The sequence below is a fragment of the Neopelma chrysocephalum genome, unplaced genomic scaffold (assembly GCF_003984885.1).
Source record: "Neopelma chrysocephalum unplaced genomic scaffold, ASM398488v2 Primary Assembly neopelma1_24, whole genome shotgun sequence".
Taxonomy (NCBI): Eukaryota; Metazoa; Chordata; class Aves; order Passeriformes; family Pipridae; genus Neopelma; species Neopelma chrysocephalum.
In genome coordinates this window covers 42,638,116-42,651,724 of record NW_020897693.1, presented here as the reverse complement: position 1 = coordinate 42,651,724, position 13,609 = coordinate 42,638,116, and the positions used below count along the sequence as shown (strand labels likewise).

Sequence of the window (13,609 nt, the reverse complement as noted above, 5' to 3'; positions counted from 1 at the left end):
GAGAAGAAAAACTTTCCTGCTTATAGTTAGCCTGCTCTCAGGAGTTTTTCCAAAGTCTGTTGCAAATTTTAAATGATAAAGTGTTATCATCACTGCTTTTGCTATATGTTTAGGCAGAACTCTGTCTGCTTTTTAATAAATAATGAGTTCACCTTTATATGAAAAGGAGTTAGTGTTTTTCATAGTGCTGAGGCAGAACGAAGAGTAGAACTGGCTTGAGAAAATGTTCAGTATTGATTGCTGGTAGCTACACCATGGGTATGACTGAGAGCTGCTTCTCATCTGATATACCGTGCTGGCTTAGACCCCCCTGTCTTATCACCAAAAGCTTCAGAATGATGAGTCTTAATGAGAAAAGGTTCACATTATTTTCTGACTAAATGCATTGCATGGTTAGAGTAGAAGTGGATGTTAAGAAATACCAGTGATCACAGCAGTCAGTAACATGATCTTGAAGTGTTTGAGACTGGTTTGGGATTCAGGGGAAGGAGGTGGAGGGACTTCTTTCTTTTTCTGAAGACCACACTCGGATTGTAGTACCACCAGAGGGCACATGAGAGGACTGTTAGGTGGATGTACCGTGCAAATAAATGTTTATTGCAGAATAAAACAACCTGATTATTGTGGTTCTGTATTGTGCCAAGATTTCATTTCCTGCTTTATCTTTCTGGCAAATGAGATAGTACATTTGGGACTGGAGCTAATTGTTGGTTTTTAAAAGGTTTCAGTTCTCCGCAACTTTTCAGTGGCCTCTACCTTGTAATAGTCACTGTTTATTTGTAAATAAAACACACAATTTCAGACCAAAATGCAGACAGTGATGCAACCACATAGTGGAAGGGTTTGTGCCAAGTAGGTATTTTGCTTTCTTGAATGTAAATTTTGTTCTCCATCCATGAGATGATGGTCTGTAAGTGGAACTAGAGATCTCATATCATTGCGATCAATTATTACTAAAACATCTTAGTCAAATGTTAGTAGTTTTAGTGTTATCAAGCTTTATTAACGGAAAGGATCTTTGTTCTTTTTATCAAATGGCTGATTCCAAAAAAGTATGAAAAAAGCACTTACGTGTATTATTTAAGAAAAAGTTCTTTCTTCTGGGGTTCACCGTTGATTTCTTTTTTAAATGCTAATGATAAAAAAGTCAAGGATCAGAATTGCTTCCTGGCTTCTTTACCCACTGTTCATTCTCATCACTTAGAATTTTATTTTTTTTTATATTCAAGAACAAATATACAGAGAATGTTAGGATAATTCATGTAGCTGTCCCGCTAATTAGAATTTTATTTTAAGAAAATTGCTAATGAAATTATAATAAAATTTTAATTTTATAATTTGTTAAATCTTTGCAAAAACAGACACCGAAACCTATTTTGGAGTGTCCATATATACTTGTCTCATTCAGAGAGTTATTTTTATTTCAGTGACAGATATGACAGGTGGTATGTAACAAGAAAAAATCAGCACTCACTCCTGTTGAGACTGGCTAAAATAATCTTACTTTAAGTATTATATAACTAGTGTTAATTAAATGTTGTATTGTGCATCTGATCAGACAATGGAATTAGGAACATAAAAATCAGCCTTATTTTTAGCAGACGCTTCTCAAATCCTAGTCTTTTGATCTTTCTGGAATAAAACTATCTCCTTTCCCTCTTCATGTATATTTTGTGTTCTTTCATAGACAAAGGAAAACATGTTGGCTAATGGTAAACTTGATGATTATAATGATGATGAAGAGAATGAAGACCTAATGTGGAGGTCGCCCAAGGAAGAAACAGACTTCGAAGATGATTTTCTGGAGTATGATCAGGAGCATATAAAATTCATTGATAATATGTTAATGGGATCAGGGGCTTTTGTGAAGAAAATTTCGCTCTCACACTTTTCAACCACTGATTCAAACTATGAATGGAAAGCACCCAAAAAGTCATCCCTGGGTAATGTTCAGTGTTCATCAGATTTTGATGATTTTGACTATAGCTCTTGGGATGCTATGTGCTATCTGGATCCTAGCAAGGCTGTTGAAGAGGATGATTTTGTAGTGGGCTTCTGGAATCCCTCAGAAGAAAACTGTGGTGTTGATGCAGGAAAACAGTCAATCTCATATGACTTGCATACGGAGCAGTGTATTGCTGACAAGAGCATTGCAGACTGTGTGGAAGCCCTGCTGGGCTGCTATCTGACCAGCTGTGGTGAAAGAGCTGCTCAGCTTTTCCTGTGTTCATTGGGGCTGAAGGTGCTCCCTGTAATTAAAAAGACTGATTGGGAAGGCACTTTATGTGCTACGAGAGAGAACTGTAACAGTGAGCAGAAAAATATTTCACCAAACTCTGTTTCTGCTTCTGTAGCTAATTCAGAGCCTTCTCTGTGTAAAGACCTGGAGTATGGCTGTTTGAAGATTCCACCGAGGTGTATGTTTGATCACCCAGATGCTGAAAAAACCCTTAATCACCTTATTTCTGGTTTTGAAAACTTTGAGAAGAAAATAAATTACAGTTTTAAGAACAAGGCTTACCTTCTTCAGGCATTTACTCATGCCTCCTACCATTATAATACCATTACTGGTAAGTTATCTTGAAGAACCTATATAGTTTTTCTCCATATTGTAAATGCAAGAGAAGTAGTATATGTTGTGCTCCCATATATATTCTATTTTTAGACATCACATGTTACATTAAGAAGCCAATAGTCTCTGAATACAAAATCTTAGAAAATAGTATTTTGCCCAGTATTTAGAGGGGGATACTTGCTGAGTCTGTATCCCAATCATTATTCATATTTTGACTTGATGCAGACAGAATGTATTTACTGAAGCCTCACCAAGTTCCAAGAAAGAGCAGCATTTATCACCAATGCTGTATCACTAGCTGTATGAGTGACTTTAAATCCTCATTTAACAGAAACAAGTTCTTGTAGAACTCTGCAAAGTTGTCACGTACTTCAGGAAATAGCAGTCATATTTAGCAAATCTGTTCCACAATTGTATTCCAAGAATATTATACTTTGTACTTCCAAAGATTAATTGTAGACTATACAGTTTTTAGTAGCTGCATGATCTATAGGATTGCAGAATATGGAGACTTCCCTTTGAAGTTGTGAATTTGAAGGCTTAATTTAAATGTAGGCATTTTATTGAGTAAATATTTAAAGTCAAAGTTTGAAGTAATTGGCTAAATCTGACTAAATAATAATTTCAGATTAACTACATAATATTTCTGTACATGATCTCATGAAAGATTTTACATCAGTAGAAATTTGTATTTGTGTAATCTTTAATGGCCTTTGCTTATACTAATTAATGTAATATTTGTCCATTCTAAAACTTTGCATATTTTCCTACAATAATATGCAATCAAAAGCAAAACACAGCAAGATTCCAACCCTATTTGTAGTGATTGGCAAAGTCCTCTGCAGTCAGCAGTCTGAAATTTTTCTTCATAGTGAATTGGTCTCTTATTCCAAGGAGTGAAAAACCTCTGCTTTAATTAAAGAAATAAGTCATTTTGAAATGTTACTACATTGATAAACAGTTCTGACAGAACACTGAAATGTTCCTTTGGTTTTTCATTCTAGGTAATGTTACCCACATATATATTTACTTTTTACAAATATTTCACAAAACCTTTCAGATAGAAGGTAGATGATTATTTATATATAGATATATGTACGTATATACACATAGGCTAACAGAAACGTTGAGACATAGTGACTTCTTAAAATTATGTTGTTAGTAGCAGAAACTTTTGATTTCATTTCTTATCTACCAAGTAAGACAAGTGTGAATTGCTGTTACCTGTAACTTTTTTTCTTAAGGAGTAGCTTAAGATGTGACAGTCTCTTTCTTATGTTCAGCGAATAAAAAAGCAGCTTAGCTGCTTAGAACTAGCCATTCCACTCTCATGTTAACTTCTGCAGTAGTTGTGTCTTCCTTCCTTCTCTACCTACCTATGCCTATTTGCATTCAAGAGGGTTTTTGCTTTTGTTTATATTCTAAAAATAGATGTTGATAGCTCTCTGTTCCCATGGCCACTGTCAATTTTCAAAAAAGCAAAGGCTTGGCAATTTTAATGTCCAGTTTAAAAGAACTATTTGAAACAGGAATCTTTGTTGAAGGTTTCTAGTGTGTGGCAAATTAGATGAAAAATCTCAGATTTTATGTTCCCCCTGCTTTTTAATTCATTGCATTTTGTATTAATTTTTTTGGTTTTAATTGTTAGTAGTTTTCAGATCAGCCTGCTGGTGGAACCTCTTAATTTTACTCTTTCTCAGCACAGTGTGATGATCTTGAGTAAAAGCATTAATTGATTATAAGCACAAGTGTTTTGTTAGCCTGGCAAAAATTAACAATTGTTCAAAATTAGCTTTATTATTGATATAATTTATGTTTTTTCCTGGTTTGTTTTTTTAGTGATTCATTAGCAATCTCTTTAAATGCAAAGGTACCTGTTTTAAAAAATAGATTATCTTCTCTGAGCATTCGTTAGTTTGTGGAATTTACATGGCAGTGTACCAAACCTCTTATCCAGAAAGGCCTGGAAAGAATGTGTGTGTTAAACTTAATTGTGGTGTTGTACATTCTTTTATTTCCAATGCTTTAAGATTGTTACCAGCGCTTAGAATTCCTGGGAGATGCAATTTTGGACTACCTCATAACCAAGCACCTTTATGAAGACCCACGGCAACACTCTCCAGGAGTTCTTACTGACCTACGATCTGCTCTAGTCAATAATACCATTTTTGCATCATTAGCTGTAAAGTATGACTACCACAAGTACTTCAAAGCTGTCTCTCCTGAACTGTTTCATGTTATTGATGACTTTGTGCAGTTTCAAATGGAAAAGAATGAAATGCAAGGAATGGATTCTGAGGTTAGTGGAAGTAGAAGAAATGTGTTCAGTATCTGATTTGAAGCATGTCACTGGATTTCTTAGCGTGATGCACATTTTTGTAATGTTTTATGAACACAGCAGCCAAGAAGCAGGCTCCCAGTAATAAAGGATGCAATATGGAAAGTAAAATAGTCTTTTCAGAAAGTAGAAAATCAATTAGAACTTTCAGAAATTAATTAATTTGAAAGCAGTTTGCCTCTAGGCTTTTCTGTGACACTTGATTTTAGTCATTGTTTTGTTTTTGTTTTGTTAGAACAACATGCGACACACATGCACACTTAGCTTGCTTCCTTCCCGAACTGATTGGAAGCACTACTATAACATAAAATTGTGATGAAGGGTTGCTAAGTTACATAATGCTGACTTGAGGTAGGATATCCATGCACCACCATGAAAAATACTACCTTGGCACGGTGCTGGGATTATTAAATGTAGTGCATTGACAAGAGATTTCTGCTATTTTCTTCTGATGGTTTCTACTGGAGCAAGTGTTACTGCACTGTACGCAAGTATGTTTGACGTGATCCTAAAGGCTTCGTATCTGCTAGACAGGGAAACATTATATGCATCTTTTGAGTAAGCCACTTGAAAAATAGTTTCACTGAAGACCTGCAAACGAAGGTCATATCTTGTGCTGTGCAGGAAAACTGATGATAATGAACCTCTATTTTCTGGAGAATCTACTAAAACTAATTAATTTATATAAGCTGCTTAGAAAATACAAGAGCGAAGGCCTGGTGGATCAAATTCTAATCAGGATCTGGAAGAGATGGACTTTATCTTTTCTTCAGAAGTGTTATCCATAATAGTTTGTCTTCTGCAACTCTAACCAATCTCTTAAAAAAGGCTCTTGTCTGAGAATACTCCAGAACTAAGTTAGCATTTACTCCAGCAATACGTCAGTACTTTGCTTTTAGTAATTTTGTTTCTGATAGACAATTTAAAAGCTTGGGAATTAAAATACTTCAGTCACATGTGTGTGTTTCTAGCCGTTGCACTCTGTTGCGGAGTGAAAACCATGTTTTATGGGAAAGATTCATTAAGCATTGACTAAGAAATTTGTCACTGAAATTTGGATAATATAAATTACTTTACATTAGAGGATCGAATTGTTACTTGTCTTGTTTTCTACACAGTATGAGTGAAAAGGCTAAAAACTTATTTTTAGCTTTGTTTTTGCTTAGTTTTTGCTTGTGTGCAAAAAGATTTCCTAGAAGCTTGCACCAAAGTTGCAACCAAATTGTGTGGTAGCTGTTTCAAATAAAATCCTTGTTTCATTCTCCCTATGCCTGCTCCCTATCTTGGTCTGGCACTGAATTACTGAAACTCTTATTTCATGAGTTAATGCAAGAGTCTTTGTTTCTACAGTTCATGCCAGCTAGAGTGGTTTCCATGTGTGTCTCCACATCATCTGCTTTTCTTATTTTCAGATCTCACTCCTGAAACATCTGTTGTCCCTTGCCTTATAGCTCTTAGTTTCTCTCTCCTTCTGTTATTTCAGTATAATTCAGAAGTGTTACAGTTTGCTCTTGGTATAAAATACACTATTCAAAACAGTTGAATTTATTTTTTACCATCAAAATTCCCGTTTGCACTGTTGTATGCATCAGGTCTGACTACTTGCTTGATTTATTTTAGGTAGAAATACTGGGTGGAACATGTTTATGAAGCATTATGGTCTCTTTTAAGAGGACTAAATCAGATTTTAAACCCCAAATAGTGACCAAGTGGAGTGAGAGGGTAGCTGCTGGGGGAGAGGACTGACAGAAACTTACTTCTCTTTAGGCAGAGGAGCGTAACTTTGTTTGTAGTTAGGTGAATGTATATTACATGTTTTTGAGGTATTTTAGTAAAGGATTAGATTAGCTCAGGACCTTTAAGACATACGCTGAATGTTTAGTTTTGCTAATGAGAATTGACTGCTGTCTTAAATTGGTAGCATAGAAGAAAACCCTGTCTGCTACATTAAATAACTAAGTGTGCCTGTTAGCTCAGTCTGGTGTTGCTGGTTTTCAGTTATTAATGGCTTATTTTACTGGTGCCTGTTTCATGCTTGTCTTTAGGGGTAAATAAGGTAAGGAAAGGTACATGAAGCTTTCATCCAGAGATTGGACTTACAGATTTAAAAAGTCTTTTTTTTGGAGATGTATGATGTGTGAACTCCTCCTTTGTTAGGAGTAGATTTCTAATATTAACTGATGGAGCCGAGTCTGTTTCTTATTGGAAAAAGCAGACCCATGGTGAAATCGTACAGAATTATTCTCCAAGTCCTCTGTACACAATGCTGTTTGGGATTTTTTTTTTCACGTTTGAAAAATGATATATCTAGCACCTTGGTTTCATTGGGGAATAAAAAAAACAATTTCATAGTGGAAAGTTGTCAGTCAAAAACAAAGGAAGCAGCACAGGATATACATTTCTGAAGATGTTTGTTTTACTGTAAGTAAAACAATCATTTCTCTCTTTTCCCCTCTCCTTCTCTCTCCCTTCCCACCCTTGTCTTTTTTTAATTGCAAACAGCTCAGAAGATCAGAAGAAGATGAAGAAAAAGAGGAAGACATTGAAGTACCAAAGGCCATGGGGGATATATTTGAGTCCCTTGCTGGTGCCATTTATATGGATAGTGGAATGTCTTTGGAAATGGTTTGGCAAGTGTACTATCCAATGATGAGGCCATTAATAGGTATTACCAGCTTTCAAAAAAATATTAATTCCTAAGTGCCATCTGCTACGAAAAGAACAGAGCTAATTTTTTTCCACTTTTTTTTCCAAATAGAAAAATTTTCTGCTAATGTGCCCCGTTCCCCAGTGCGAGAATTGCTGGAGATGGAGCCGGAGACAGCCAAATTTAGGTAAGAATATACTTTCTTTGGTACACTCTGACAGATGTTTCTAAGCTGTGCTTCATAAGCTATTAATAATTTTTAAATGTCAATTAAGTACTTGTAATTTCTTTTGCACTAAGTATCTAACATGATAATTGCGTCCACTGTTTGGGTTTTTTTCCTTGCATAGCTTTTTGAGAAATGTAGTGATTTCTGTTTAACTTTACTGCTTTAACTTCTGTAGAAAAGAGAATGTAGGTCTCTTATTTCACATTAACTTGCCTTAGGCAGTAAGTAATTCTTGTGTATATTTTTGCAGTCCTGCAGAAAGAACTTACGATGGAAAGGTCAGAGTTACAGTGGAAGTTGTAGGAAAGGGAAAGTTTAAAGGTGTTGGCAGAAGCTACAGGATTGCCAAATCTGCAGCTGCGAGAAGAGCACTACGAAGCCTCAAAGCAAATCAACCTCAGGTCCCAAACAGCTGAGACTCCTCTTAAAACTAAATGAAATGGGGGGAAAAAAATCACATACAATTAAAGCAAACTTAAAAAATGTTGATGTTGAGAGGAACAAATTGGAAGACAGAATTTAAAGTTTGATAACAGAATAGATAACAAAACATTTAACATGTATAAAATTTTGGAACTAATTGTAGTTATAGTTTTTTGCGCAAACACAATCTTGTCTTCTTTCCTCACTTCTGCTTTGTTTAATCACGAGAGTGCTTTAATGATGACATTTAGCAAGTGTTCAGAATAATTGTTGTCAGGTCTTTTTGGTTTACTTTTATTGTCAGTACAGCTTTGCTTAGTGTTAGAAGGCGAGGGAGCTTATGCCTAATGCAGTTGCTAGATTTATATATAGTAATCTTGAAATTCTTCAATCTGTGCACTAGTGCCAGTCATAAAGCAGTTGATAAACTGTACTGGATGATTGGGTATAAGAAAGATTAAGTGTGCCAGTATTCTCCTTTTTATTTTCCTTTTTTTTTTTTTTTCCTCTACATGTCATCTTTTTACATTAAGATGGCATTCCCAATCATTATTGCACTTATTTGTTAGGGACAGATTTTAATTGAAATGGCTGGCATACTGATAGAGTGAAACTACAGTTTCCTTATGCCACACAGTCTTGCATAAAAAAAGGTTCTTGCCTTAAAAATAAATAAACCCTCATTAATAATCTTTATTTTCTGATCTCTTTTGGAACAAACTGTTTTACATTCCCTTCATTTTGTTATGCATTTTACAATGATACAGCTCTATATTTACAGTACAACTCATTACTATAGCTGTGACTTATTACAGGATTATAATAGAAATTATATTCATATATATGTAATTAGGTTATTTTTAACAATTCTGAGGAGGTGGTTAGTCTACAGTTTTTTTTATACCATAAACAAAATATGGTCTTTGGCTAAAATTCCAGTTTTACACAAACCTGCAAGCTAGATAGTTCCAATACTGGAAACAGCAACAAATAATTGCACAGTGCAAACTGTCACTCTAACAAAATAACCTTAGACATATCACACCTAAGATATGCTGCAGATTTTATAGTCAATTGGTTACGTATTTAACAAACAGAGCACCTTTACACTTAGAGATATTTCCACGTAAATTTCTTACTGTACTTTTCAGAGTTGCATGCGTATTTCATCTACCAAAGCTGTGCTGTTAAATAACATGAAAGTTGATGTTTGAGATATAACTGCCGTACTTTTGATACATCTGTGATTTAGGTCCTTAATTTAGAGAAACTAGCTCATTGGTGTTTTGGTCTACTGGGACTACGGGGGGGAAATCATACTTTTATTTTTTAGGCTTTGCCTATACTTCTTTAATTAGATTTTCGTAGGCACTCTTCACTTAAATACCTCAGTTCTTTTTTTCTTTTCTTTTCCTTTTTGTTTTTGCATGCATTGTTTTTTTTCTGTTTTGGTGCTATGTTTATATATTATGCTTGAAATTTTAATTTTTTGCACTGTAACTATAATACCTCTTAATTTACCTTTTAAAAAAGCTGTGGGTCTCTTATTCCCACCAGTATCAGTAGAGGTTTGCTGCAATTTTGCCCTGTTAATTATGCTTGAAGTTTGAGAAAGCAGAGCAAGGTGTTTTAACGTTTTCCAGCACAATAGTTTGAACTTGATGCTGTGTCTTATGTATTAAATTACAAATAAATACTGTATTTCCTGCTTTTAAACCATATTCCTTTCCTCACAAATGCACACTAAAACAAAACAAAAACTGTCAGCTCTTGCTTTCTTAACAAAAAAATAAAATAAATGCCTTAGTGACAAGGGGCAGACATTAAGCTTTTCTGAAATACAGGTTTCAAAAGTTCGTATATTTTCTATCTCAGTAATTTTTCATTCTGTGACAAGGACCATTCTTGTATTTGAAAGCGGCTTGTTATAGTAGTCAGACCAATAATTAAAATAGTAGCTTATAAAAAATTCTAGCATTTGTTTGGTACTTCAGTCATGAAAATATAACAAGGATAAAAGACCTGCAAGTGTAAATTATATGGAACAATAAAAACATGCATTCTAAATTTTCAAACGCAAATTGCTTTGTGTTAGCTGTTTAAAAACTTTTTTGAAAAAAAGTCACTGATTTAAGCTATAGCTCTCTCTTTCTGGTAGGACTGAAGTTTCTTAGAGAAAATACATGATTAGTGATGTTAACAATTCTGTGTTTCTGGCCAGACATCAATCACCAATACTAAATCAGACCATCTAGAAAGTCTTAAGGAGTTTTAATTGCATTATGAAAAATTAAAATTTATGTTAGTCTTTGAACACCCAAAGTTTCTTACTGATTGTTACAAGGTTATAGATTCTCAGGGGTTTCAGGTAATTGTTAGCAGTAAAGTGCTTACAGAGTGCTTGGATGCAAAGAAAATTAACTGAACTTACTCTGTGTTTCAGAATAGTTTAATGATCACTTTGTTACTAGATAAAGCCTATGAATTGGAAATCTGAAATGTGTAGTGGCTGACTATAGTTTCTGCTGCTGATGCGTTTTTAAATGCGTTTTAAATGCCACAATTTTTTCCAGTGTGACCTCATTGAAATATTTTTTATCCTTTTGAGACAGAAAATCCACATTAGTTTCCATGTTATGCATCTGTGTGTTTTACCCTGCAGTTGATATGAATTTGATACTGGACAGTGTATGCTATTAAAGACCTAAATCTGATCATTTGAAGGTTGGGATAGAAGTCACTTGACATGCTATAAGCACAAGTGTAAGTGGACTGTTGCAGCCCATCTTCAAAAGCAACCACACAGGCTTATCATACATAGTGTGGGGGTTAATTGGCATGAACCTTGGTTTTTTTAATCTAAGTCCTGTTATACTGTACTTTAAACAGTCCTCCTAACTATGCTGCGTTTTTATTTTTATGGCTTTTTTTTGCGCTGTTCTGTTCATGTAGCACAAATAAGCATTGCACTTGGTACCATGCTTTACCTCATTTCAAGGAAAAAATGCTTAACAGAGAGGAAAAATGTGGTTTGGCCTTGCTGCTGTTCTGATTTACTGAATTTGAAAAAGATAGTTTTAATGCCTGCAATGTGTCATTTACTTGCACAACTTATATAGGTCATTTTGTAACGTCTGTGGCATTTTTACTGTATGTGGAAAAATACAACTAAGATGTGTAACAACTCTTGATTGTATTTTAAAGCTATTATTTTTCTACTGCATCATTTTACTGTTATGTGAAGTAATTAAAATTAGAATGACCTCTGACTGACACTCCAGTAATTATCTCTGAACAAACCAACATATTACACATATAATGTAGTTTTTGGGAAAAGACAGCCCCTAGTAACTTGGTCAACCTCAACTAAATCTGTGCTCAGTCTGAATACTGAGTGCCCAGTAGCGACTTCTGAAGTGTTTGTTCAGCTTGATGCTGCTAAAGTCCATACAGAAAAAAAGCCTACTATTTCTAAGTCTCATTACACAATAGTATGTTGTGACTGCTAAGTACAGAACTTGGACAAGAACTAGTTTTGGTGCTGGGGAGGAATATAATAGTGGCCCAGCAGTGAGGCACTGGATCCTCAGCTGGTGCAAATTGATGTGGTATCAGTTTAATCAATGGAACTGCATTCTTTTACACACATGAAAATCTTGTGCTTGTATGTATGTTGCAGAGTTTGGGTTTTCCTCCTTGTAAGCAAATATAGAACCGTCAACTGGAAAATGTGGGGGTTTTTATGTTACTGCATATGACATAACATATGCTACAGACTCTATGCATTTATCTGTATAGAAAGTGAAATCTTTGTATCCCAGTCACAGCAGCACAAAGGACAAATGGCATCATGGTCTGCTGTGATACTGCACTTGCCTCTGCCTGACAATATTCTGGGTTTATGTGTTTTGGATGGGTTCTTCATGAAAACATTCTCGTGGAAATCTCTGTATTTATTACATGAGAGAAGCAAGAAGCATTTTGATTTTTGGTACTGAATTACTGACATTGATCCTTTTCCAATTGCTCAAATTTTCAAGTTAATTTCTTTACTTTTATATTAGGTTTTAAACTTAAAACACTACAGTTCATGACCATGAAATGTAATCTAAATATCAACTGTAAATCTGAATTATGTTAGCAAGTATCTAGAGGTCATTGTAGTATACTCCACTAGCAGTTAAAATTAATTTCTGTCAAAGCTAACTACATTTCTTAAAAATAAATTTTATCCAATAAAGTCCTTGGGTTTTTTCCCTCTTTTATTTGAATGGCAACCACAGACTACTTTAATTGCTTTGTAGATGCACTCAGAATTTACTGCAGCAGCAAGTTGGAGAGAAAAATGTTTGTGAACAATAATTGGAAATTGCAGGCATTTTTATTGTAAATAGTTTGACTGAAAAGATGGTTAAAATCAAGTAGAATGAATAACAAATATAATTTGATGGACAATAAAATATTTACCATCACATGCTGCAGCTGTCTTTAAGGGACATAAAATGTAATTCATTCATACTGTAATCATGCTGCAGAAGTTTGCAATCTGCACCTTATGGATCACAATTACCTTTAATAGTTTTTTGTAATAATTGTAGCTGAGTATATCTCCAATAAAGTTATGGTCTGTTCACCTTGTATTGTTGTTTTGCTTTTATTTTTAATTCCTCTTAATCTCTCCATAAATCTTTTAGAGTTTACAAAAAAATTGCTTTTCAGTCTAAATAAAAAAAAAATTTTGAAAACATTTGTGAAAACAGTATTTCTTGACCTTGCTTAAAGACAAGTCTGCTTGTCTCCTTTCCCTGATGGATGAACTGTCTTCATAGCTATATGAAGACTCTTAAGGGACACTCAGGTTAAAAATTATGGTGTACGTGGTACGATTTGATCTCTGTGTTGACCATTATACCTGCAAAATGTCTGTGGGAGCTGGGAGGCCCCAGAGCACAAGGGTTCAGTAACACAGGTTTGCACAATCGGCACATGTTTTAAGAATAACATGTTCATATTAGCTAATAGTCTCGGCAATAATGACATCGATTTTAATTATTTTTGTTTGTTTTCCATTAATATTTCACTTACCCTGGATATTGAAAGTGTGTTTTTAGAGTGTTCTGACTGGCACACCAGTGTCATGTATCTGTGGAGACAAGGCAGACCTGCCAGACAAAGATCGGGAGTTTTCCTTTCTGAAAACTTCACAGTGTAGCAGTCAGTAGCTTGACATGTGCAGTGGTTAGCTCTTACTACACATTTTGCCTTAGGTTATAGAGAAAAGCCTGCTGAGCTGCTGGTGGACACAGTGATACCTTTTTCTGGGACTTAGAGGAGGGTCCTTTAGGGGTAAGGCCCTTCAGGCTCCAACATATAGGCTAGTAAGCCATAGCAGGGGAT

At 34.9% G+C, this 13,609-nt stretch overlaps 1 protein-coding gene across 3 annotated transcripts in view; it reads left to right on the top strand.

Annotated features, from left to right (window-relative positions):
* The window catches only part of DICER1 (dicer 1, ribonuclease III), a 63,284-nt gene extending 50,434 nt beyond the window's left edge, over positions 1-12,850 (top strand). For all 3 annotated transcript variants that reach the window (XM_027673908.1, XM_027673907.1, XM_027673906.1), the window contains 5 exons: positions 1,688-2,570; positions 4,606-4,874; positions 7,416-7,578; positions 7,672-7,747; positions 8,040-12,850. In XM_027673908.1, the coding sequence (XP_027529709.1) occupies positions 1,688-2,570; positions 4,606-4,874; positions 7,416-7,578; positions 7,672-7,747; positions 8,040-8,205 (1,557 nt within the window). In that variant the 3' untranslated portion in view covers positions 8,206-12,850. The remainder of the gene's footprint in view (positions 1-1,687; positions 2,571-4,605; positions 4,875-7,415; positions 7,579-7,671; positions 7,748-8,039) is intronic.
* The last annotated feature ends 759 nt before the right edge of the window (positions 12,851-13,609 follow it).